At 41.9% G+C, this 27820-nt stretch overlaps 1 protein-coding gene across 2 annotated transcripts in view; it reads left to right on the top strand.

Moving 5' to 3' along the window:
- Nucleotides 1-14245, top strand: part of LOC122982802 (neural cell adhesion molecule L1.1-like) — a 56886-nt gene extending 42641 nt beyond the window's left edge. The window contains exons 19-27 of one of the 2 annotated variants that reach the window (XM_044352375.1): nt 3131-3404; nt 3490-3612; nt 4360-4536; nt 4651-4764; nt 4981-5130; nt 5294-5425; nt 5513-5585; nt 7574-7585; nt 12062-14245. In XM_044352375.1, coding sequence (XP_044208310.1) covers nt 3131-3404; nt 3490-3612; nt 4360-4536; nt 4651-4764; nt 4981-5130; nt 5294-5425; nt 5513-5585; nt 7574-7585; nt 12062-12320 — 1314 coding nt within the window. In that variant the 3' untranslated portion in view covers nt 12321-14245. The remainder of the gene's footprint in view (nt 1-3130; nt 3405-3489; nt 3613-4359; nt 4537-4650; nt 4765-4980; nt 5131-5293; nt 5426-5512; nt 5586-7573; nt 7586-12061) is intronic. The other variant, XM_044352376.1, reaches the window with a different exon arrangement.
- Nucleotides 14246-27820: the final 13575 nt, after the last annotated feature.

Consider the following 27820-nt stretch of genomic DNA (forward strand, 5'->3'; position numbering starts at 1 on the left):
AGATGAAGCCAAAGTATAAAAAGTACAATTCAACTCTGAAAAATAATAAATAAATATTAAAAATACAAAAGCATATTTCACATGGATATCACAATCATTAGTGTGCTTCCACCTCATCCTTTCACTTACACATTCATAAAATAAATGTACATACATGCCCCCACAGGCTCACTGAACCCCCCAGTGGCCGCAGTGAAAACCGCATGTATGGATCTTAAACTCAGCCAGGACACCGATGTCCTCGACCAACATCACTGACTGTAGCTTTTAAAGCTAGGGTGAAATACTGGCATCCTATGAAACAGACTCCATTATACTGACTATGGTGGCTAAATAATGCTCTGACATGGCCATTTTCAAAGGGGTCCCTTGACCTCTGACCTCAAGATATCTGAATGAAAATGGGTTCTATGGTTTACAGACATGCCCACTTTATACTAGTCCCATGCAGTTTATAAATATAATATAGTAATATAAATGTTATTTTTGGCTAATCTAAAATTGGTGTATTTGAATGGTGGTGTACAGTGTATTTCTGCATACTGGGGTCACTAAACAATCTTGAAATTGTACAAACTGGGTCTGACTGGAAACTATATTCATGTGTGATGATGTTAGTCCCCATAGTAGCCATTTCACTGTAGTGAGACCATTTTTTGAAACTTAACCTCACTGTATAAAATGACCTATAGTGACCTCGAGGATAATCACAGCTTCATGAAACTTTACAACCACAAACTAGAGACTGAAGGTGTTCAGAGCATGATTGGCTTTCCTTAATATATTTACAATAAGGGGATTTCTGAGCAATTTCCACAACAGAAGTATTCACCATCCAATCACTGAAAAATGCAATTCTTACAGAAATCTCCAAATGTCAAAAGTTTTTCTGTGGTTCTTCGAGGTTTTGGTGTCTTAATGTGGCATTTTGGAAGGATTTTTGACATTTTTAATAAATTCTCAAGTGGTTAAAAAATGTTAAATTTTTCACCAAATCTGTTTAACAAACGGTATCAACCCCAAAATCCCAGTTCACTACAGACCTCTCTGTGTTTTAACATACATGCTGAGGTTAATATTAGACACCACAAGGTAGGTATATCAACAATATATATAATGTTATATAGCCTATAACAAGCCTGAAAGGCTGCTAATAGCTGGGACATGTATCTATGGTAATTCCTGTACCACACTGTGATGCTGTGTGTCAGTCAGTATGTTCCCAATGGAGCACCAATACAAGTTCACCCAAATCTGTGGCGACGGCTGAGCTTTAAGTGTTCTCAGATGAGATGAGTCTGGATGAGTTGATGAACAAAGACATCCAGGAACTTGAAGCTGGAAACATATAAAGCTTTGGACAGACTACAAAATGCACCTTAAATGAACCTTAATCCAGAACTGATGGATATACCAGCGTGTCCTCATTTCCAGCCGGCTGCAGAATCTTTAAAACCAAGTATATATGATCTACTCTGGGTCTAGTAGAAACAATCGAAGTTTTTAACGACATTATTCAGCAGTTGCTGCAAATCTCACATTTGAGAGGTGTATCATATTCTTTGGTTTAAGGCCGATTTTCACCACCCATCAGAAATTTCATCCAACCTTCATCAGATTTGATACATAACATCTTTAAATGACCCAGAAGAGGTTATTCATGTAACAACTCCTCGTCCCCGTTATCTTTCTGCTATCACTAATAAAATGCCCCTAATATATATATATATCCTTAAAGTTATTAATCAATAACTTTATTTAAATTCATTTAAATGGCAATAACTGTCAGAGTTTTTGACTTCACTACAGGAGATATCCAGACATCAGCATGGTTGTCTCTCATAATGTCCAGATAGACATTTAAACATTTTCTGTTGGAAATAACAAATTAAGAGGTTTTGCAACCGCAGCAGGTCAGATTTCTCTGAATGTATCAATGATAACCGCAGCAGCTTTGTGACAGATGAAGCATGCTTGCAATTATGGCTGCAACTAACCCTTTATTTCAATATTGATTAATCTATTGATAATTTTTCATCTAATCATTTAGTCCATAAAAAGTCAGAAAATGGTGAAAAATAGCAGCGCCCTCTAGAGGACGGATGGGGATCAGAAGAACAACCGTTTTTGAAAATAATGATGTTTTATGGTTTGACAACGTTAAGGTCTGCGGCGACTTGCACGTAAACACCAGTGAAACAACAGTGGTCTCCTGTCAGCAGTAGCAGGAATGGACCCAAATGCAGGGTTGAAGTAAACCTTCTTTATTCTCAGATCCAACAAAACTCAACTGAAAACCAGACCTTAAATACAAACTAAACTAAGACACTGAGCAGCTGATAGGCTGAGAAGACACGGCGAGCAGGGCTGATGAGACTGATGGAGGGCAGGTGTGAAGGTGACAGCAGAGGTGTGAGGAGGAGCACATGAACACACGAGGGAAACACAGAGTAACAGAAAACACAATACTCTAAATCAGAACCCAGCATAAGAATTACATAAACTTAAGCACACAACAGTCCTCTAAACCCACCACCCAAACCATAACAAGCAAAACCGTACGACCTGACAGACGTGTAACACAGGAAACCCCAAACAACACAAAAACACAGAGTCCAAAAAACAAACAAAGTCCACACAGGATGTGACAGTCTCCTGCAGCAAAGGTCACATTGCTTTTTGTTATCTTACTAACGATCCAGCCATCAGCCACCTCATACTGACTGAACAGCACATTCAGAGAATGTTTTTAGCATTTAGCTCCATAAATAATTTAAACTATTAATTGATAATCAACATAGTTGTCCATTAGTTTTCTCTCTATCAACTATCAATCATTTCAGCCAGGGCTGATTGATCTATGAGATGTTATAAAGTAGTGATGAAATACAGCCTTCAGTCTGCGAAACCTCTGATGTTCAATTTATGTCACATATGACAACGAAAAACAGCAAACTTTCACATTTGAGAAGCTGGAGCATAGCTGAAAACTGTCAACAATTGATCAATGATTAACTAACCGATCGTTGCAGCTGTGGTTTTCAGCTCTATTTGTAACCCACAAAGCAAAGGATTAGTCATACTACGCATCCACTCCACATGTGTTTACTTCCCTCTGTCTCTGTGTCAGATCTACATCAGGAGGTTGGGGGTGCCGGGGGCCCGGGGCCGGAGGTCCCTCGGGAAGCATCATCACGAGGAAGAGAGGAGGCGGGAGAGAGGACAGGAGCGAGGGAAGGAGAAAGACGAGTGGAGTAAGGTGGTGGTCGTTCATGGCATGAAGACTTCAGAGGAGGTGACGGGGCTGCAACTGTTCTCTCGGTACGAGCTGTCCGTCACCACCTTCAACAGCAAAGGAGAGAGCCCCCCCTCCCCAGCGCACCACTTCAGCACCCCAGAGGGAGGTGAGTACGATCGGTCACCTGCATAAACACAATAACATATCTGTAATCTGGATAAATGTGAATGCGTGTGCTTTGTGTCTGTTAGCTCCCGGCCCTCCTGCATCACTGAGGTTCGAGAGTCCATCGGAGAGGTCTCTGACGCTCTACTGGACGCCTCCGGCTGAAACCAACGGCATCCTGCTGGGATACGTGGTGCAGTACCAGCAGGGTAAAGTCTGACAATAACTGGATATCTCACTCTTTAAGCAGAATTCTCCCATATATGAGATTAGAGTTTAATCACAGAACAGCGGGTAATTAATGAGTGAATAATGTTTTGTTCTCATTTTCTGATGTTATTGTTTCATTTGACAATATTGTAGTAGAATCATTTGGCATAAAGATTGATACCAGTTAGCTTAGCAAATAGACAGGAAATGGCAGGGCAGCTAGCCTGACTCTGTCTGAAGGTAACCGGCTCCTCTGAAGCTAATAATATAAATTATATCTCGTTTGTTTAGTCCGGATTAAAACCACAAGCTTAATCCCGGGATACCACGGATATTTTTCCAAGTGGCCAAAAATCTGTTGGTTTACTTTAAAGGATTTTCTTATTTTTTATGAGCTCCAATAGCTCATTGTGCTACATATCACAACCTATTGACTTTGTACTACATTATATATATATCTTCTCTAAGAACTACTACACAGAACTGTTCTCTGGAGACTGAAAACATGATGCTGTTATTAGTCTTTGGAGCCGTTTCTGTGTGACCCAGTGCAGCGGTGTGACTCACTGACGTGTTTTTAATACTTGTTAGTAGATCAGTTCATTGTTGGTTTGGATCCAAACATGAAGACAAATATAGAAAATCATCAGAATGATCCTTTAAGGACATTCAAGATGTTTGGTGGAGAAAGTTTTTGTGTGACTTTTCATCAGATGACTGGAAACACTGGTTTGTTTCCTCTGCAGAGGTGGAGAGCAGAGACAGTCCGGTGCAGATGGAGATCATCAGCGATCCCAGTATGACTTACATTATGTTGGACTCTCTGGACCCCAGCAGCCATTACATCTTCAAAGTGATAGCACGCACCAGCGCCGGGGACGGACCTCCCATCACACGCAGGGGCGCCACCCTGCTGGACGGAGGTGAGATGACGGTTTACATGGATTCTACCATCACGTGCAGTCTTTTATTCCTTAACGTTCTCCTTCATTTACATCTTTCCAACTTTACCTCCACCTGTCTCTCTCTTCCCCCAGTTCCTCCATCCAACATCACCATAATTCCCAGTAACACATCCCTCAACCTGAGCTGGGTGCCGGGAGAGCGAGACAGGAATCACGGCTTCCACATCCACTACCTCCGGAAGAGCGGTGAGAGGCTGCAGGGTTATCAATAATTAACTGTAGATATTATACAGTTAATTACCTGCCTCATTATTATCATGACTGTTAGATGTATTGATCCACCTAAAGCAGAATAATAGACGACAAAACAGTTTGATAGAAATATGATGAAGACAAACAAATTTACTGTGTGTGTGTGTGTGTGTGTGTGTGTGTGTGTGTGTGTGTGTGTGTGTGTTGCAGCTGGGGATCAGTGGGAGGAGTCAGAGGTGTTGAACTCCACGCAGGGTTTCTATTCGCTGACAGGCCTCCAACCAGGAACTGAGTACCGTCTTAAGATCATACATGGAAACAAGACTCACTGGGAAGATGAGACATGGACCAGAGGACCAGGTACACACACACACACACACACACACACAATAATAAAATAAGATAATAAGATACACATACACAATAATTGTTGGTATGTTGGATCCGTTAAAAAGCAGCTGCATGAACATCTTCAGTGTGAATCGTTTCCTCGTGTTGCTGACGATCTCTCCGTGTCTCTCAGTGCCGTCGGAGGTGGCCGGTGGATTTGCCACCCAGGGTTGGTTGATCGGACTCATCAGCGCCATCGTGCTGCTGGTGCTGATACTGCTCATCCTCTGCCTTATTAAACGCAGCAAGGGCGGCAAATACGCAGGCAAGACAGACGGATGCTATAAAAACAACACACTCACATGCACACTGTTCTCACCAACAACGACTGACGTTGAGGTTTTCCCTACAGTGAAGGACAAAGAAGACAAGGAGGTGGACTCTGAGGCTCGGCCCATGAAGGATGAAACTTTTGGAGAGTACAGGTCGGTCTTTTCTCACATGCATTTATTTATTATTATGCCTATTATATATATATATATATAGAGAGAGAGAGAGAGAGAGAGAGAGATACAGAATAGAATTTGTTCTATTTCTGTATAAATGTGACCTAAAACACGATCAGATTTCCATTCAAGTCCTAAAACTAGACAAAGAGACATCAGTTAAACAAATGAGACAAAGATCTTACACTTGTTCATTTAATTATTGAGGAAAATGATGTAATGTTACATATGTGTGGGAGGCAGAAGTATGTGAAGCTCGAGGATTATCAATTAATTTGAAGGGGAAATTAGAGTCGCGTGTTTCAATCAATGGGATGACACTGAAGTCTAGGAAACTAAAGGCGTCTCCTGCAGTGGCTACAGTCGATGTTGATGAGTCCATCATCAGGAGAACATTGAACATCAGTGGTGTTCATGGCAGAGATAAAAGGAGAAAGCTACTTCTCTCCAAACAGAACTTTGCTGCCGTCTACGGTTCACTCAAGACCACGTAGAGCCAGAAGGTGATTGGAACAATGTTCTGTGGATGGATGAGACCAAAATCGAACTTTTCAGCTTGAATGAGAAGCGTTCTGTTTGGTGATGAGCAAACACTGCATTCCAGCATAAGAACCTGAACCCATCTGTGAAACATGGTGGTGGTATCATGGTTTGAGCTGCTTTGCTACCTCTGAACCAGGACAGCTTGCAATCATTGATGGAGCTGTGAGTTCTGAGTCGTACCAGCAGATTCTGCAGGAAAATGTCAAGATATCCGTCTGTGAACTGAAGCTCAACAGAAAGTGAGTCATGCAGTAAGACAACAACCCTAAACACACAAGTTGTTCTACCAAAGAATGGTTAGAGAAGAAGAAAGATAATGTTTTGGAACGGCCGAGTCAAAGTCCTGACCTTAATCCTGTAGAAATACTGTGGAAGGACCTGAAGCATGTAGTTCATGCAAAGACGCCCACCAGCATCCCTGAGTTGAGACTGTTCTGTGAGGAGGAACGAGCTAAAATATCTCCAAGCTGATGTGCAGAGCTGATAAACAGTTACTGGAAACGTTTGGTTGAAGTTATTGCTGTAAAAGGGGGTCACACCAGATACTGGTTTCACTTTATCTAGTTTTAGGACACATTTATGCAGAAATACAGAAAATTCTAAAGGGTTCACAAACTTTCAAGCAGCACTAATGTACATCATCATCGTAAGATGTTAGGTTGATCAGTTTATGAGTCTAAACAACCTCCTCATCACCACATAAGAACAATCTACCAAATTATATATTGTTTGTTTAATTTGTGCAAAAACTGAAGTGAAAAGTGATTTTTTTGAAACTGAACATTGCAGGAAAACAAACACATTAACTGGGATTATATATGATATATATTATATATGGTGTTTGTCATTAAACTGGATTTATGTTGATTTTATCAGACTATGATGTAAAGTTATTTTATCACTGTACTGCAGAGAACTATAACTTAATCTATAACTTCATCTATAACCTAATTTTAAATGTTAATACAGCCGATCACACAGCTGTCATTTACATAATACAGGAAAGATTTATTCAGTCCTCAGCAGATGTCGGCTGTGATGCAGTTTGTTGTTTGCTGACTCAAAAGAGGACAAAGAAGAAGAGATTTGTCAGTTTAATGTTATTCAGGTGCTATTAATCATCTGACTCATGGTTTCCTGCGTTTGTAACATCAAAACATCTCTGAGTGTTTCCATTTCTAAATGAAATACTGTTATTATTATTATTATTATTATCATACTGTTATATATTGAATATATTATGTGGATGATTTTGTTGTGTACAAGTTTGCCATTTTATGAGGTTTTAAATCTTTTCCTGTGTGTTCAAGTTTTAGAATGAAACCTGTAATTTGCACAAACATTTTTAGCTGCTAGCTTGACTTTAGCACACAGCTCTAACGCTCCCAGCTCTCCTTACTTTTTATCTTCCTTTAATGCTGCAGATCTCTGGAGAGGTGAGCAAGTCAACCCCGTCTTTAGCTCTCAGATGCATGTTTGTGTTGTGATGGAGCATCAACCAGTGGCTTTGTTATGTAACTGAAGCTTGCTGGAGTTTTTTGTTTGTCATTTTTAGGCATGCTAATAAGAAATACCCTGGAAAAGAAGAATGAATCTTATTTTTATTCTTTTTAATAATTCTTCTGATATCTTTTTTGTGTTTTTTATATCACTTTGTGTTTTTGTTGGTATTTTGTGGTTATTTTGAGAATTTAAATTCAGACTAAAAATGTACATGTGATAAACATTTGACAAATCAAACGTAAACCGTGAACGTAACATGAGTTAACTAATTAGCTTTTATATTATATGATATATGATAGTAGGTGTGGATATGACTTTTACAAGTATTATAGAATTTATGCAACTAAATTGTATATTTTAGTTATGGGTGGTTTTGCAGTAGTTAAATAATAATGATCCAAACAGCTTAAACCTTTTTACTGAAGAAAAACACATTGGGACAAGCAACACAGAGGTCAGTTTTATGCCTTATGGTTATATTATTGTCCCACAATATCTTTCAGTTTCAGGATTTAGAAGTCAGCTGGAGACAAATCCTTCAACCAGCTAACAGAGTTCGCAGGTCTGCTTGGACAGTTGTCATGTGATTCTTCTTTTGTCTGCCTATGTCTGAAATCAAGGAACCATTGTTCAAAAAATTACCACAAATTTCAGATTTACAATTTACAATTTGCAATTTCATTTAGCAGACGCTTTTATCCAAAGCGACGTACATCTGAGACTGATACAACACAAGCATGTATCTAGTCAGGAGACAGTGTGAGTAAGAGCCATAAAGCTTAAGATAGAGTCTGATAGGACGTAGATGCCAACAGGTGGTGCACCGAGGCAATGCAGAGAGTGCATAGAGGCAGATTTGTTTTGTTTTGTTTTGCTTTGTGTTTTGTTCCACCACCAGGGAACTACAGAGAAGAGTCTAGTTAGCGACTTAGGGTCCTGTTGTGGTACCAGGCGCCTTTCATTGGCAGAGTGTAGTGAACAGGAGGGAGTGTAAACCTGAATGATGGAGTTCAGGTAGGCGGGAGCTGTTTTAGTTGCTGTTTTTTAAGTGAGTGTCAGGGTTATGAATTTGATGCAGGCAGCAACTGGGAGCCAGTGGAGGGAGATGAACAGCAGGGTGACGTGTGCTGATTTGGGCTGATTGAAGATCAGACGGTCAGATCAGAAGGTTTGAAAGTACATGCAGGGAGGCCTGTCAGTAACGAGCTGCAGTAGTCAATGCGTGATATTACGAGGGCCTGTAGCAGGAGTTGTGCTGCATGCTTAGACAGGTAGAGTCTGATCTTCCTGATGTTGTACAGGACAAACCGACACGACCGAATGACTGAGGCCACATGAACCTTAAAGGTTAGTTGGTCATCGATCATGACACCCAAGCGTCAGGCAGACTTTGTGGGCATGAGTTGGTTGATTCGAGCTGGATGCTGATGTTTTATTGTATGGAGGGACTGGCTGGATGACAAGGAGCTCGGTCTTTCATCCATGCTGTGATATATCAACAAGGCATGATGAGGTCCAAGCTGAGACTGTGTGGTCCTCAGGTGGGAATGACAGGAAGAGCTGGATGTCATCAGCATAGCAATGGTATGAGAAACCATGGGAGTTGATGATTGCGCCAAGTGAGGTGGTGCAGTTTGGACACTTCTCCCCTCCAAGATACTCTAAAATATCTCCCTAACAGGCAGGATATGAACCAGCGGAGGGCGGATCCTGAGATCATCCTAACAGTGATTCCATAACCGACAGGAGTGCAGTCTCAGTAGAGTGACCCTGCTTAAAGCCGGACTGATTCACGTCGTACAGGTTGTTGGCAGAAAGGAGTTCAGAGACTTGGTTAAAGACTGTGTGCTCAAGTACTTTTGACAGGAAGGGCAGGAGTGAAACTGGTCTGTAGGGAAATGGTCTGTAGCAGGTTGGATGATATTGGGTCCAGTAGAGAGGTAGTAGGATGAGAGTCCAGCAGAATTTTGGAGACTTCTTCCTCGGTCAGAGGGGAGAATGAGGAGAGTTTGTCCCTGTTAGCTGCAGACTGACTTAGTCAGGCTCAGAGAACTGCTTACTGATGGCAGAGACCTTATCAGTAAAGAACGAGGTGAACATGTCTGCAGTGAGTAAAGTGGAGGGCGGAGGAGGAGGCGGATTGAAGAGACGGTAAATTATTATTGTAAACTGCATGAGGCTCAATCAGAAGTAGTTCATACGAAGTGTGTCCGACCACATCAAAAATCAAAAGTCTTAAAAATAGATGAGAAGAAATATTTATTGTCCACCAGGGTGGAAAACTGTCTTCAACTCATCAAGACATGAAACCACAATTCATCTGATTCTTACAAGAGACAAAGTGAAGCAGTCTGAAGGTCACATGACACTTTAAAAACACTTAATGTCTGTGGCCTGAATCTCATCAGTCACTCTGCAGAGTTGAGAGTATTGATGGCACTTTGGGATGAAGACTTCTTAAATACATTTTCAGTTGCAGAGGGACTCGGAGCAGCTGAATAGAGGATGGCAGCTCTCTGCCGGGATACTCCTTGCTTTCTTCCTCATCCTTTCTGTAAATAGTTGAATCAAGGACTTTTGGGGTTTGCCAACTGTTCTTAGTTACTCTGAACAACTACACTCAAAGGCAGAGTGAAAAGTCGGTGTCATGGGGGAAGATGTTACATCGTTTAAATACGGGAATAATGTCACACATTTTCAGACTGTCTGTCCAGGAGGACGTTCACAGTGTCGCAGTCAGTTGAGCACAAGGTCGTAGGAAGTGGGGGTGCGGAGGGTGACGCAGCCCTTGCAGATGGTAGAGGACCTGCATGTTACAACTATAAACCCTCTGAGACCCAGGATGGGTCAGGTCAAGTTGGGTCGGGTCGGGTCAAGTTGGGTAAGGTCAGGTTGGGTCGGGTAAGGTCAGGTTGGGTCGGGTCGAGTAAGGTCAGGTTGGGTCGGGTCGAGTAAGGTCAGGTTGGGTCGGGTCGAGTAAGGTCAGGTTGGGTTGGGTCAAGTAAGATCAGGTTGGGTCGGGTAAGGTTGGGTCAGGTCAGGTCAGGTTGGGTCAGATCGAGTAAGGTCAGGTTGGGTCAGGTCCATTCAGGTTGGGTCGGGTAAGGTCACGTTGGGTTGGGTCGAGTAAGGTCAGGTTGGGTCAGATCGAGTAAGGTCAGGTTGGGTCGGGTAAGGTTGGGTCAGGTTGGGTTGGGTCGAGTAAGGTCAGGTTGGGTCGGGTAAGGTCAGGTTGGGTCGGGTAAAGTCAGGTTGGGTCAGGTAAGGTCAGGTTGGGTCGGGTCGAGTAAGGTCAGGTTGGGTCGGGTCGAGTAAGGTCAGGTTGGGTCGGGTCAAGTAAGATCAGGTTGGGTCGGGTAAGGTTAGGTCAGGTCAGGTCAGGTTGGGTCAGATCGAGTAAGGTCAGGTTGGGTCAGGTCCATTCAGGTTGGGTCGGGTAAGGTCACGTTGGGTTGGGTCGAGTAAGGTCAGGTTGGGTCAGGTAAGGTTGGGTCAGGTTGGGTTGGGTCGAGTAAGGTCAGGTTGGGTCGGGTCAGGTCAGGTTGGGTTGGGTCGAGTAAGGTCAGGTTGGGTCGAGTCAGGTCAGGTTGGGTCGAGTAAGGTCAGGTTGGGTCGGGTCAGGTCAGGTTGGGTTGGGTCGAGTAAGGTCAGGTTGGGTCGGGTCAGGTCAGGTTGGGTCGAGTAAGGTCAGGTTGGGTCGAGTCAGGTCAGGTTGGGTCGAGTAAGGTCAGGTTGGGTCGAGTCAGGTCAGGTTGGGTCGAGTAAGGTCAGGTTGGGTCGGGTAAGGTTGGGTCAGGTTGGGTTGGGTCGAGTAAGGTCAGGTTGGGTCGGGTCAGGTCAGGTTGGGTTGGGTCGAGTAAGGTCAGGTTGGGTCGGGTCAGGTCAGGTTGGGTCGAGTAAGGTCAGGTTGGGTCGAGTCAGGTCAGGTTGGGTCGAGTAAGGTCAGGTTGGGTCGGGTCAGGTCAGGTTGGGTTGGGTCAAGTAAGGTCAGGTTGGGTCGAGTCAGGTCAGGTTGGCTCAGATCGAGTCAGGTCAGGTTGGGTCAGGTCCATTCAGGTTGGGTCGGGTAAGGGTAAAGGAGTCTCAGGAGAAGAGCTCAACTGGGATCCCGCTTGAAACATGTTCCCACAGCTTCGGTTGTTTGTCTCCCGTCTTGCCTCCACACAGCCGGTCAGTCTTGGCTGTGATGCTGAAGTGTTGGTTTTGGAAAGTTGATAGACGCTGGAAACAAGGAGGGTTCCGAAACTAAGTGACGGTCCGACAAGCCGTTGTGTTGGAGTATACTGGCCTTCAGCACCAAGCTAGAAGGGAAAGATTGGCAGGTGTAGCAGCAGTAACTAAGGTGGAGGCGTTCACGTCAGCCTCCACGCAGCAAACGTCTGACAGTTTGTCTCTCTGTCGTCTTTCAGTGATGCAGATGAGAAGCGTTCGGACAGCCAGCCGTCTCTGTGCGGGGAGAGCAAGCTGGGGAGTGACGACTCCTTGGCGGAATACGGAGACAGCGTGGACATCCAGTTTAACGAGGACGGCTCCTTCATCGGCCAGTACAGCGGCCGGGGGCCCGTTCCCCACGGCAACGAGAGCTCCGGTCCCGCCTCCCCTGTTAACGCAGTCCCCCCTCCTCCCATCGCTCCATCCATGTCAACCATCCTGAACCGGCCCAGCTAGACACACACACACACACACACACACACACACACACACACACACACACTGCCTGCAACAACACACACACAGTCTCAGTACATTCCACAGGTTTATACAGTGAAGTGTTTACAGGATGTCCAAGTTTACACACACACACACCTACAGACAAGAACACACACTCAGATAGCTCTTCACAGAGGGAGGATGAAGATGATGGCTGATGTGATGAAGACTGAGACAAAGGGGAGAAAAGTTTTTTCATCTGTGACCAAAATGTCTCAACCACATGAACATTTAAATGATCATTCTGGTGATTTTCTACATACCAACAATGACCCGTAGATCAGTTCATCATTGGTTTAGATCCAAACGTGACATTTGGTGACAAGAACAAAAACCACCAGAATGATGCTTTAACGTCATGTTTTTACCTTTAATAATGTTTAATTTTCAGTTAGTGCATCATTATCACCACTGTGTGTCTTTGGTTCTGCAGTTTATGAGATATTTATTTGTGTTCATGTGTGCATGCGTCTGGGAATGATTTGACTATTTATTGATGTGTGTGTGACTGTCAAACCGAAGATGCATGACCCCCCCCCCCCCCCCTCCCCCCAACCACCACCACCACCGAGGCATTTAAAAGTCACGTAGTTGATATTTAGAGTATGATTTTAAAGTGCGACTGTTACTCTGTGTGTGTGTGTGTGTGACTGTTCGTGCTCTCCTGTTGCCTTAAGAGAGTCCAGCTGAGCCTCCTCACGTTCTCCGTCGTTCTGTCCATCTGGCCTTCATCTGTTTCTCCTCACAAACATTCCTCTCCCATCGTCCTCCTGTTTGCTCAGCAGGTGAAAATGCAGGATCAGAACATCATCATAGACAGAAAGACACTCCTATGCACACACAGACACACACAGACACACACAGACGATGCATACATAAAGAAACCACACGGAGAGCCGGTCCTTTGTAGCAAACCATACAGGAGCGAGGGAGGAGCGAGGGAGGGAGAGGAGGACAGAATCACGAGGAGGACAAGAAGGAGAAAGAAATGAGATCTGACGTATCATTCTCTGAATGTAAATAGAACCTTGAGATTGTCATTTTTTAATTTTCATCAATTCTTTTATAAGATGATCAAACTGTAATTTTTTTTTTATCTGTTGCTGTGTTTGATTTTGTACTGCAGCACTGAAGCTGAGCTGCTGTAGCATTTGTATCATACAACCCCAACACCATCGTCTCCTCTTAGTTACTCTTTTCCTCTTGTGTCGCTTCGTAGATCAGACATTTAGAGAAGACTAGAATCATAGCGAGAACAAACACCCCTCCCTTCATCCACTTCCTTTATAGCGCTTAGAGATGCAGCAGATATTATTGATTATTAAGAAGTCATGTCATAAACGTTAACATTTATACATCCCAGTGAGGCAGCGCTTTTCTAATGGACATGAGTGTGATGCATTGATGTCCTCTGCAGCCCTGGATGGACCATACTGGAAATCTAAATACTTAGAGGGTTTATTTCGTTGCCTTGGAGTGAAAGACAGGCGTGCACTGCTGGTGCCTCTTTGTGGCTCCACTTTGCCAGACAAACTCAACATGACAGCTTGTGGGAAGAAGGAGTGCAAACCAAGGATTTCTCATGTGTTTGGACCCAGAGCTGAAGTTCGTTTTTAATGTTTGTGGAGCAGAGAGGGAATCATTTATACTGACATCGCTGAGCAGAGAGCAGAGAGTGGTGTCTCTCAAGCTGGTGTTGGGTTTATTTCATATTTTCTCATTGTAAACAAACCCCATAAAAAGACTAAAACCAACAATGTGTCAGTCCATCTCTCAGTATTTTGCGACTCTATACTCTGTGGCCCTCAGCCTCAAGCACATTGGTTCCTACTGAAGATAAAGCTTCTATAACTTATATCTCTCTCCTCCACAGTCTGAGCTGTCAGTGTGTAATGTGTTATTGGCTCGTAGTGATGAACCTACAGAGAATTATCAGTGACTCTGCAGCTCCTCTCGGCTTTACGGAGCTTTATAGTGAGTTTCAGCTCATTGTTTATCTGTCCAGCTGCAACTTTACTGTTCTGCTTCACTCTCAGCGTCTCATAGCATCATTTTCAGAGAAAAAGCTGTAAAAAGCCGCTGTACACTACCTGCAGCTACAGAAGCAGATATTTCCCTCAGGAGTCGGTAGAGAGTTATTTATTTTAAAAAAAAGGCTCAGTTATTTCACAAACAAACAGGAGGAAATTTGTTGGGGACTATTTTCAGTGGTGGATGAATCCACATTTGGAACTCCAGAGAGTATTTGTGGCAGCAGGATGGTGTTGTGCTCAATGGAGCTTTGTAACACAGATGTTTACCTTTTACCAGAGTAAAAATCCTCAACATGTTGCCTTGTTGATCATCTCTCTGCTCCGACATTGATGCCGACTGTTGTACAGCCCTGTCTGTCTGTCTGTCTGTCTGTCTGTCTGTCTGTCTGTCTGTCGCAGCCTTCTTTTATAACCACGTTGGGAAAAAAGACAAAAACTAGTACAAAAAAAAAAAAGACAAAACATTTTAGGTATAAATAATAACAATAATGCTAATGCTAACAACAACAACAACAACCACAGTGCGGTTCTCAGTTCTGGTGACGCGGTCAGTGATGTCATCTGTAGCAACGATATGATCAATGAAGTGAATCAGTATCAGGATCTTGCAGGGACACACAGGTTTACACTGGAGATGTGTGTGTGTGTGGTGGGGGGGGGGGATGGGGAATGAGGGGAGCTGTCCTGCAATATTGAGGTGTGCTGACATTGTACCTGCTTGTTGCATTGTGCTGTTCTGTATCTGACAAACTAACCCGACTAATAAATAAACATGGACTTATATCTGAACACAGTGAGCTGCTGCCTCATCTCTTCTTTGGATCAGTTTGTTTCAGAAGCTTTGAACTATCTGAGAATGAAAAAACTAAAATTTAAAAATTCAGCAGTGAAACTGAAACAGCCATTCTACTTTTGGAGACTGTAGGAACAACCAGTAAGCCTGCATACTGGGAGCGCAGTGTTCTAGTGGGATAATACGGTATTATGAGCTCTTTAAGATATGATGGTGCCTGACCATTAAGGGCTTTGTAAGTTAGGAGAAGGATTTTAAATTCTATTCTAGATTTTACAGGAAGCCAATGCAGCGAAGCTAAAATGGGAGAAATGTGGTCTCTTTTTCTAGTTTTAGTCAGAACACGTGCAGCTGCGTTCTGGACCAGCTGGAGAGTCTTTAGAGACTTGTTAGGGCAGCCTGATAATAAGGAATTGCAATAATCCAGCCTAGAAGTAACAAATGTGTGGACTAGTTTTTCTGCATCTTTTAGGGACAGGATGTGATTTTTGCGATATTACGTAAGTGAAAAAAGGCAGTCCTTGAGATTTGATTTATGTGGGAGTTAAAGGACATATCCTGATCAAAGATAACTCCCAGATTCCTTACGGTGGTGCTGGAGGCCAGGGTAATGCCATCCAGAGCAGCTTTATCATTAGATAATGTGTTTCTAAGGTGTTTAGGGCCAAGCACAATAACTTCAGTTTTATCTGAGTTTAGTAGCAGAAAATTGCAGGTCATCCAGGTCTTTATGTCATTAAGGCATGTTTGGAGTTTGTTTAACTGATTGGTTTCATCAGGCTTCACTGATAAATATAATTGGGTATCATCTGCATAACAATCAACATTTATGGAGTGTTTCCTAATAATATTACCTAAAGGAAGCATATACAAGGTGAATAGAATTGGTCCAAGTACAGAACCTTGTGGAACTCCGTGTCTAACTTTTGCCTTCATGGAGGATTAATTGTTAACGTGTACAAACTTAAATCGATCTGATAAATAGGACTGAAACCACCAGATTGTGGTACATAGCCTGTTACTAAAGACAGATTGATCATATCTAGTAAAGAAGTGCTCACTAAGGGTAAGACTTCCTTAAGCAGCCTAGTTGGGATGGGGTCTAAGAGACAGGTTGATGGTTTAGCTGAACAAATCATTGAAGTTAGTTCAGACAAGTCTACTGGAGAAAAACAGTCCAAATATATGTCAGGATTTACAGCTGTTTCTAAGGTTCCTGTGTTTGGGGAGAGAACGGTGCCTGTTGAGGGCAGGAGGTGGTTAATTTTGTCTTTAATAGTTAGAATTTTATCATTAAAGAAGCTCATAAAGTCGTTACTACTGAGAGCTATAGGAATACATAGATCAGTAGAGTTATGACTCTTTGTCAGCCAAAGTGCTGAAAAGGAACCTAGGGCTGTTTTTATTCTCTTCTATTAATGCTGAGTAATAGGCGGCTCTGGAATTACAGAGGGCCTTCCTATATGTTTTAACACTATCTTGCCAGACTAAGCGAGATTCTTCTAGTTTGGTGGAACGCCAAATCCTTTCATATTTTCACGATGTTTGCTTTAATTTGCAGGTTTGGGAGTTAAACCATGGAGCTAACCTCTTATGTTTTATTATCTTCCTTTTTAAGGGGGCGATGGAGTCGAGTTATTCGTAATGAGCCTGCAGCACTATCAACAAGATTATCAGTTTGGGAGGAACTAAAGTTAACATAAGAGTCCTCTGTAGTATTGAGACATGGCAGTGAATTCAATACTGATGGAACTGCTTCCTTAGATTTATCTACAGCACTGACACATAGACATCTAGTGAAGACATTTTTGTCTAATGGTGTGTAATCCAGTAATAGGAATTCAAAAGTTATTTAAGAGGACCTATGATGATTTTCCTTATTTTCAGTCATATATCTAATGTCACAATGTCAGATGTTATCATATCAGATCATATTATATATATATATATATATATATATATATATATATATATATATATCTGTGTCAGGTGTTGGGAAACCAGGACGTGATGAGAAATGGGCTACTGGAACAAGACATAGATGGAGCAGAGCAGAGAATAGGGATCTGTTGGAATGCTACTATACAAGTAACCCCAATGAAAGAGGCTACATGCAGAGGTTGTGGGATATATGGATGTTTTGAAACCCAACATCTAAGCTTACAAAGAAACAACTACTAGCTCAGTGTTCCAACATCCGCAAACGGCAACTGCTATCACAACTAGAGATTGATGAGGTACAACGACAATGCTATGGCAAGGGGGAGCCAGGATGACGGGTCAGAGGGGAGATATCATCATCCTCCCCACACTCCGAGATTGGGTACCAAGCCCCAACAAGCCCTTATGACCTTAACACAAGGGCAACTGACCTAAGAATGACTATCATAACTAAGCTGGACACCCAGCACCCCCGTAGCCGATTACCAAGGCTAAGTGACAAAGTACCCTCTGAAAGTCTGCTAGAGGATGTGAATGCAGCGCTACATACTATCCCTACTAGGACCATAACTGAGACCAATCAGCTGATATACACCACAGCAAGAGTGATCCTAGAGATGCTTGGCTACAAGATGAACACCATGAGTCACAAAGAGCATTACCCTCCATGGAGAAGGAGGCTGGAGGCCAAGATCAAGGCAACACAGAGAGAAGTTAGTCGACTCTCAGAGCTACAGAAAGGTGTGGGGATGACAGGGATACCCAGGAAGTACAACAAGCTGTCTATACTTGAGGCACTGGAGACTGCCAAGCAAAGGCTCACAGCTCTGGCTACCCGCCTGAAGAGATACACAGGAGAAGCAGAAGCCAGGAGAATAAATAGGATGTTCTCCACTGAACCATCCAAAGTGTACTCTCAGTGGCAAGGTAATAACACAAGAACAGATCCTCCCAGGGCTGAGACTGAACAATACTGGAAGAGCATATGGGAGAAGGAGGCATCACATAACACCAATGCTCAGTGGCTAGTGGATTTTAGAGCAGACCACAGCAATCTCCCAGAACAAGATCCAGTAACCATTACAATGGCAGACATCCAAGAACGAGTATCAGGTATGAAGACCTGGACAGCACCGGGCCCGGACATGATCCACACCTACTGGCTAAAGAAACTAACTGGACTACATGAACACCTGGCAGCACAAATGAACCAGCTGCTGATGGATGGGACCCACCCAGAATGGTTAACCCAAGGGCGGACAGTCTTGATCATGAAGGACCCCCAGAAGGGCATGATCCCATCCAACTACCGGCCAATAACCTGCCTCTGTACAACATGGAGGTTCCTGTCAGGCATCATAGCGGCTAAGATGAATAGGCACATGGCCCAATACATGAGCAGGGCCCAGAAAGGAATTGGTAGCAATACCAGGGGTGCTAAGCACCAGCTATTGGTCGATAGAGCAGTCACCGAAGACTGCAAGACCAGGCAGACCAACCTGTGCACCGCCTGGATTGACTACGAGAAGGCCTACGACTCAATGCCACACACATGGATACTGGAATGCTTGGAAATGTACGACATCAACAGGACACTTAGAGCCTTCATCAAGAACTCAATGGGGCTGTGGAAAACAACTCTGGAGGCCAACTCAGAGCAAACTGCACAAGTTACCATCAAGTGCGGCATATAGCAAGGTGATCCACTATCCCCGCTGCTGTTCTGCATAGGCCTGAACCCCTCAGCCAGATCATCTCAAAGAGTGGCTACGGATACCGGTTCCGTAGTGGAGCAACAGTCAGTCACCTCCTCTACATGGATGACATCAAGCTTTATGCCAGGAATGAGCGAGACATCGACTCACTGATCCACCTCACCAGGATCTACAGCAACGACATCGGAATGTCGTTCGGACTAGATAAGTGTGGTCGGATGATATCGAAGAGAGGGAAGATGATCAGAACTGAGGGGGTTGAACTACCAGAAGGCAGCATTGCAGATGTTCAGGACAGCTACAAATACCTTCGGATCCCGCAGGCAAATGGGAACCTTGAGGAGGCCGCAAGGAAGTCAGCCACAGCCAAATACCTACACAGAGTAAGGCAGGTCCTGAAAAGTTGGCTGAATGGGAAGAACAAGATACGGGCCATCAACATGTACGCCCTGCCAGTCATCAGATACCCCGCTGGCATGTACCACCAACAGATAGAAGAAGTGGCTGATATCAAGAAATCCTACCAGTGGCTGGAAAAGGCTGGACTGAAGGACAGCACAGAAGCACTAATCATGGCAGCACAAGAACAGGCACTCAGTACAAGATCAATAGAGGCGGGGATCTACCACACCAGACAGGACCCCAGGTGCAGGCTGTGCAAAGATGCTCCTGAGACAGTTCAGCACATAATAGCAGGGTGTAAGATGCAGACAGGAACAGCGTACATGGAACGCCATAACCAAGTGGCTGGCATAGTGTACAGGAACATCTGCACTGAGTATGGGTTGGAGGTCCCAAGGTCACAATGGAAGACACCTCCATTCTTATCCCCAAATCCTTTTTTATCAATCAATCAATCAATCAATCAATCAATCAATCTTTATTTATATAGCGCCATATCACAACAGAAGTCATCTCAAGGCACTTTTCACATAGAGGCCCTTGACTCTTCAATAATATCTTACATCTGGAATGGTAAACACCCTCGATTACAGAAAGCATTTCTTCAAAAACCCGAGCAGGCAGGGGGAATGGCTCTGCCTAAATTCCAATACTATTACTGGACAGCGAATACTGACTGTTTGATGTATTGGACGCATCCTCAGGTCTAGCCTGGGTACTACTGGAGGTCTGTGCTAGTGGCCCAGTTTCTCTTCCTGCCTTTTAGGCCCTGTACTTCCACTTACTTCTGATATTCCCAACAGTAACCCAGTCATAAAGCATTCCCTACAAATCTGGGCCCAATTCAGGAAGAATTTTGGACTGCAGAGCTTCTTGCTTCAAAGTCCAATTGCAGCTAATCCACTTTTCGCTCCCTCAATGGCCAATGGCAAATTTCAGATTAGGCACAAAAAAGGCTTGAAATGCATCGGTGATCTATTTCTTGACAATCACTTTGCTTGTTTTTCTTAATGAACAGAAACATTTGGCATCGCCAACACACACTTTTTTAGATTTTTACATGTTAGGCATTATGCACATCATTAAATATCCCAATGCCCTCATAAACCCTCAGTCAATCCTGTTGATACATTTCTTTCTGTAAACCCCACATCAAAAAGTACTATGTCTAACCTCTACAACCTTGTTTCAAAATGAACCTGCCCCACTGCAACTAACGGGGGGGCTCTGCTCGTGTGGCAACCAGCAGCAGGTTCCTTGTGTCAGAGAGCATTTTTATTGTTGTTTTATATGTTGTCTTGTCCTAAGTGGGCTAGATTATGAGTATAAGTGTTTTTAAGAGTGTTTTTAAGCCATAAATGTTTTTTTATGATTCGGTTCAGAGATGGATATTTTATATTACTTGCTTTTGGTGATATTCATGAACTTTGCCTGGAGTCACCTACACTCCCAAACAATCCAGTACATGTCCAAGTTTCTTTTAAATCCACAATGGAAACGCCTGATCCTGCATCTTACACTCTCCTCACAGATCTTTAACATAAACATTCACCTACCTTCCATAATCCTGGCCAACATCCAATCACTGAGGAACAAAATGGATGAATTACATGGGAATGTCAGTTATCTACATGAAAACAGGGATGCTTGTTTCATGGCATTCACAGAAACATGGTTTACAGAGTCAGACTCTGATGCTTCCTTGGATATAAATGGCTTCCGGGCTCCTAGACAGCTGGATCAGGACAGCGAGGTAACAGAAATCACAGGGAGGGGGTGTGTGCACCCAAACACAGATGGTGCAACAATTTTACTGTGCAGGGGCAGTTGTGCTTGCCAGATATAGAGCTTGCCCTGCAGTGGTGCTTCGACTGCACAGAAGACTGTCTGTGTTTACAGAATCCTCGGACAACATAGATGAGTTAATGGACGTTGTGTGTAGTTACATTTCTTTTTGTAGAGACGATGTTATTTCCACCAAGGTTGTAAAGGCTTTTCCTAACAATAAAACATGAGCCTCATAAAAAGAAAAATTCTTTTTAAAAATGCTGCTACTGAAGTTAAGCAAACAAAAAGGAGATCAGGCCAGAAATTAAAAAGGCTAAACTCAGGTACAGAAATAAACCTGAAGCTGAGTTGGGCAGTAACAGTTTCAGGGAAGCCTGGAACGGTATGAAATCTATGACTGGGTCAAATAACAAAGGCAATAGGAACATTGTCCTAGCTAGTTGTAATTCAAATAAATAGTTGGCTGATGAGTTAAATGCTTTTTATTTAAGATTTGATAAAAATCATGACTTCACTGATACACTGAATACATTAAAGGACAACACTGGAGCTGCTCCAGCTTTGGCTGTTGATATCAGAGGTGTGGAATAACACTTACCAGGTTGAGGAAGTCCTGGACCTCATAATATCTGCAGCCAGGTTCTCAAAACCTGTGCTGAACAGCAACAGAGGGTCCCTCACTTATGGAAACATTCCACAATTGTCCCAGTCCCTCAGACTAAAACCCCTATGACATTATATGACTTAAGACCAGTAGCACTGACACATTTAATGATGAAGAAACTAGAGAAGCTCATTAACAATGAAGTTTTATCACAGGTGGATACAGGTCTGGCAGAGGTGTGGAGGACACGACTATCACACTACTACGTTTTCTGTATCACCACCATGAGGGCACAAAAGTTCATGCCAGGCTGTTTGTAGATTTCTCCCCGGCTTTTAACACTATCCAGCCACATCTGTAAGCAGAAAAGCTAATTCATCTTTTTAAACTGGATTTTAATCTGGTTGGCTGGATACTGGACTTCTTGACAGAAGGTCCCAGTGTGTGTAAAGGGCTCTTTTTCCAATCCACTTCCACTTCAAGGCTGCTGACTGTCTCCACTACGCTACATCATGTACACCAATTACTGTCACAGCAACCACACTAACAGACACATTATTAGATTTGCAGATGATTTTGTGATGATTGAGTCTTCTTAAAGGGGAGCAGCAACATCATGGCTGTGGTTGATGATTTAATACCTTTGTGTGATGAGTCCTTTCTCCAACTAATGTGTCTACAACTAAAGACATGATAATCAGCTTTAGAAAGACTCTTCCTGGTCCTGTCCTAACCAGCATCAAAGGTGCTGACATTGAGCCAGTACACAGCTGTGAATATCTGGCTGTTGTTCTCAACAACAAACTGTGTTTTGAATCTCATGTTGCTTCCACGACAAAAAAGGTTCAACAACAACTTTTTTCCTGAGGAAAATGTTTTCTTTGAATGTCTCCTCTGAGATGATGACTCTCTCATATAGAAGTTTTGTTGAATCAGTTTTATTGTTCTGCATTGTTCCTTGGTATGATCATTTGACTCTGGCCAATAAGAATAAGCTTGGTAGCCTCACCAAAGTGGCTGGTAAGATTTCAGAGAGGAGTCAAGCCCAGCTTACCAACCTTTATAACAAGCAGGTGTTCAGAAAGGCTGCTTCCCTTCTGGAGGGCCAAGATCACCCCCATCAGACTGAGTCTGAGCTGTTACCCTCAGGTCGTTGGTTGCAGGCGCCCGTTATACTAAGAGATATAAGGTTTCCTTTGTCCCTGCTGCCATTCAATTGTTAAATGGTGGATAGTATTTTATCATTGTCTGGATATTGCTTATTTGCACAGACTGTTTACTTGACTTCTGCACTTTGACCTTGATGCTGAATGAACTCCTTTAAATCACTCTGCCCACTACGTCCTGTTGTTTTTTGCCGTCTATCAGTGTTATTGATGTTTTTGTATGATGTGTGAATTTTTGTTTTTGTTTCGCTTTTGTTTTGGGTTTTTTTGTATATCCTGCTGCAAAGTAAATTTCACTTTAAGGGACAATAAAGATACTTTTAATTTGACCTCAATGGCGGCTATAAGGACTGCTTGGACACAAGACCTAGATTCTACCTTCATGGATGACAGGCTCCTTAATCCTTAATCAGATACACATTTCCTTCATGTGCGCCCGATATGCCAGTCCTTAACATGTACTGGATATTTCCCTCTTTGGTTAAGTTTTGGACATTAGTCTTTCAAAGGAATCCAGATTCCTGACCTCTTGGAGGGGGGTCTCGGAGCAGTCTGTGAGAGACTAAGAACAAGACTTTCTAATGAGTTATAATTAAGTTTAGGGTTGATAATTAGGCTGTAACTCCACCTCCTCGATCAGTGTCTGGAGGAACGTGAGTATTAATATGACTGGGGGGAGTGGATTCATTTAGGCTGATATATTCTTCATGACAAAGCCAGGTTTCAGTAAAACATAATAAATCAATACGATAATGTGAGATTAGATTGTTTATTAATACGGCTTTAGATGACAGAGATCCTATTTTGTTGTACTATTACAGTAGTGGTGTTAATTTTTATTAGATTGTTATGAATGAATCCTCTTCTGTTTACTTTAGATTTAATTAATTTAAGTGGTCGGGGACAGGCACAGTTTTTTCACAAAGAGTAAAGAGTTCAACATGAATATGGAGGAAAAACAAGTATTTAGTAGGAACAGAAAATAAGAAATCAGCTCGGAGAATCTTGTCAGATAACCTGTGAAGCTACAGCAGGTCTATGAGGGACTGTTACCTGCTCTACTGCATTCCACCTGTCTCACACACACACACACACACACACACACAGGGAAAGTCAGACAGTCTGTGCAGCTATCCTTGTTAGGACATTGCAATTACTTCCATTAATTGTTGACAACTAACCAGAACCCTAACCTAAACTACATTCACACCAACCTAACCTATATTCACACTAACCTAAACTATATTCACCCTAACCTAACCTATATTCACACTAACCCTAACCTATATTCACACTAACCTAACCTATATTCACACTAACCTAACCTATATTCACACTAACCCTAACCTATATTCACACTAACCTAACCTATATTCACACTAACCCTAACCTATATTCACACTAACCTAAACTATATTCACCCTAACCTAACCTATATTCACACTAACCCTAACCTATATTCACACTAACCTAAACTATATTCACACTAACCCTAACCTATATTCACACTAACCCTAACCTATATTCACACTAACCCTAACCTATATTCACACTAACCTAAACTATATTCACCCTAACCTATATTCACCCTAACCTAAACTACATTCACACTAACCTAACCTATATTCACACTAACCTAACCTATATTCACCCTAACCTATATTCACACTAACCTAACCTATATTCACACTAACCCTAACCTATATTCACACTAACCTAAACTATATTCACACTAACCTAACCTATATTCACACTAACCCTAACCTATATTCACACTAACCTAAACTATATTCACACTAACCCTAACCTATATTCACACTAACCCTAACCTATATTCACACTAACCTAAACTATATTCACCCTAACCTATATTCACCCTAACCTAAACTACATTCACACTAACCTAACCTATATTCACACTAACCTAACCTATATTCACCCTAACCTATATTCACCCTAACCTAACCTATATTCACCCTAACCTAAACTATATTCACACTAACCCTAACCTATATTCACACTAACCCTAACCTATATTCACACTAACCCTAACCTATATTCACACTAACCTAAACTATATTCACCCTAACCTATATTCACCCTAACCTAAACTACATTCACACTAACCTAACCTATATTCACACTAACCTAACCTATATTCACCCTAACCTATATTCACCCTAACCTAACCTATATTCACCCTAACCTAAACTATATTCACACTAACCCTAACCTATATTCACACTAACCCTAACCTATATTCACACTAACCCTAACCTATATTCACACTAACCTAAACTATATTCACCCTAACCTATATTCACCCTAACCTAAACTACATTCACACTAACCTAACCTATATTCACACTAACCTAACCTATATTCACCCTAACCTATATTCACCCTAACCTAACCTATATTCACACTAACCTAACCTATATTCACCCTAACCTAACCTATATTCACACTAACCCTAACCTATATTCACACTAACCCTAACCTATATTCACACTAACCCTAACCTATATTCACACTAACCCTAACCTATATTCACACTAACCTATATTCACCCTAACCTAAACTACATTCACACTAACCTAACCTATATTCACCCTAATCTAACCTATATTCACACTAACCTAAACTACATTCACACTAACCCTAACCTATATTCACACAAACCTAACCTATATTCACACTAACCTAACCTATATTCACACTAACCATAACCTATATTCACCCTAACCTATATTCACCCTAACCTATATTCACACTAACCATAACCTATATTCACCCTAACCTATATTCACCCTAACCTATATTCACACTAACCCTAACCTATATTCACACTAACCCTAACCTATATTCACCCTAACCCTAACCTATATTCACACTAACCTAACCTATATTCACCCTAACCCTAACCTATATTCACACCAACCTAACCTATATTCACACTAACCTAACCTATATTCACACTAACCTAACCTATATTCACCCTAACCCTAACCTATATTCACACCAACCTAACCTATATTCACACTAACCCTAACCTATATTCACACTAACCTAACCTATATTCACACTAACCTAACCTATATTCACACTAACCCTAACCTATATTCACACTAACCTAACCTATATTCACCCTAACCCTAACCTATATTCACCCTAACCCTAACCTATATTCACACTAACCCTAACCTATATTCACACTAACCTAACCTATATTCACCCTAACCCTAACCTATATTCACACTAACCTAACCTATATTCACACTAACCTATATTCACACTAACCTAACCTATATTCACCCTAACCTAACCTATATTCACACTAACCTAACCTATATTCACACTAACCTAACCTATATTCACCCTAACCTAACCTATATTCACACTAACCCTAACCTATATTCACCCTAACCTAACCTATATTCACACTAACCCTAACCTATATTCACACTAACCCTAACCTATATTCACCCTAACCTAACCTATATTCACACTAACCCTAACCTATATTCACACTAACCCTAACCTATATTCACACTAACCTAACCTATATTCACACTAACCCTAACCTATATTCACACTAACCTAACCTATATTCACCCTAACCTATATTCACACTAACCTAACCTATATTCACCCTAACCCTAACCTATATTCACACTAACCTAACCTATATTCACCCTAACCTATATTCACACTAACCTAACCTATATTCACCCTAACCTATATTCACACTAACCTAACCTATATTCACACTAACCCTAACCTATGTTCACCCTAACCCTAACCTATATTCACACTAACCCTAACCTATATTCACACTAACCTAACCTATATTCACCCTAACCTATATTCACACTTACCCTAACCTATATTCACACTAACCTACCCTATATTCACACTAACCATAACCTATATTCACCCTAACCTATATTCACCCTAACCTATATTCACACTAACCTAACCTATATTCACCCTAACCTATATTCACACTAACCTAACCTATATTCACCCTAACCTATATTCACACTTACCCTAACCTATATTCACACTAACCTAACCTATATTCACACTAACCATAACCTATATTCACCCTAACCTATATTCACACTTACCCTAACCTATATTCACACTTACCCCACCTTAACCTATAAGAATAAATAAAATCAAAGACACCAGATAAAATATACAGGGAGAGCAGATAAAATAGACAAATTCAGATATAAAATAGCACATACTACCCAAATGCCTGCCTGAATAAATGGGTTTTTAGCTGCTTTTTAAAAGAGTCTACATATAAAATAAAAAATCAAATAAAACAATATATAATAATCTTAGAAATTACAGTACATTATTAAGACTAAACCAGTGGTTCCCAGCCTTGATGGCTTGTGGCTTTTTGGTCTGTGTTTAGCCGGGGCTCCTTGTAATATTTCAGATGTTGTCAGCATTTCCCCTCTAAACTTCTCATGTGGTTTCAAATAACTGTTCATATGAGTGCATAACATTTTAGTTTTCTTCTTTCCTCTCCCATTAATTATCTCACGACCCCTTAGATTTATCTGCCGACCCTTTGGAGGGGCCCGACCCCTAGGTTTGGAACCTCTGGACTGAACTAGCTAACTGTATATAAAGTAGTGTAAACTAGCTCCACCTCCAGCAGCTACAACAGTAACATGCTGCTCTAACACTGATGCTTCACTATTAATAATCTAATGATGTCATATATAATAATATATCAGTCAGAGGGACCAAACCACTACTTTTACTGCAATACTTTAACTACATCAAGCTCATAATACTTATGTACTTTTACTGCAATACTTTAACTACATCAAGCTCATAATACTTATGTACTTTTACTGCAATACTTTAACTACATCAAGCTCATAATACTTATGTACTTTTACTGCAATACTTTAACTACATCAAGCTCATAATACTTATGTACTTTTACTGCAATACTTTAACTACATCAAGCTCAGAATACTTATGTACTTT

This window comes from Thunnus albacares, chromosome 5 (assembly GCF_914725855.1).
Source record: "Thunnus albacares chromosome 5, fThuAlb1.1, whole genome shotgun sequence".
Classification (NCBI taxonomy): Eukaryota; Metazoa; Chordata; class Actinopteri; order Scombriformes; family Scombridae; genus Thunnus; species Thunnus albacares.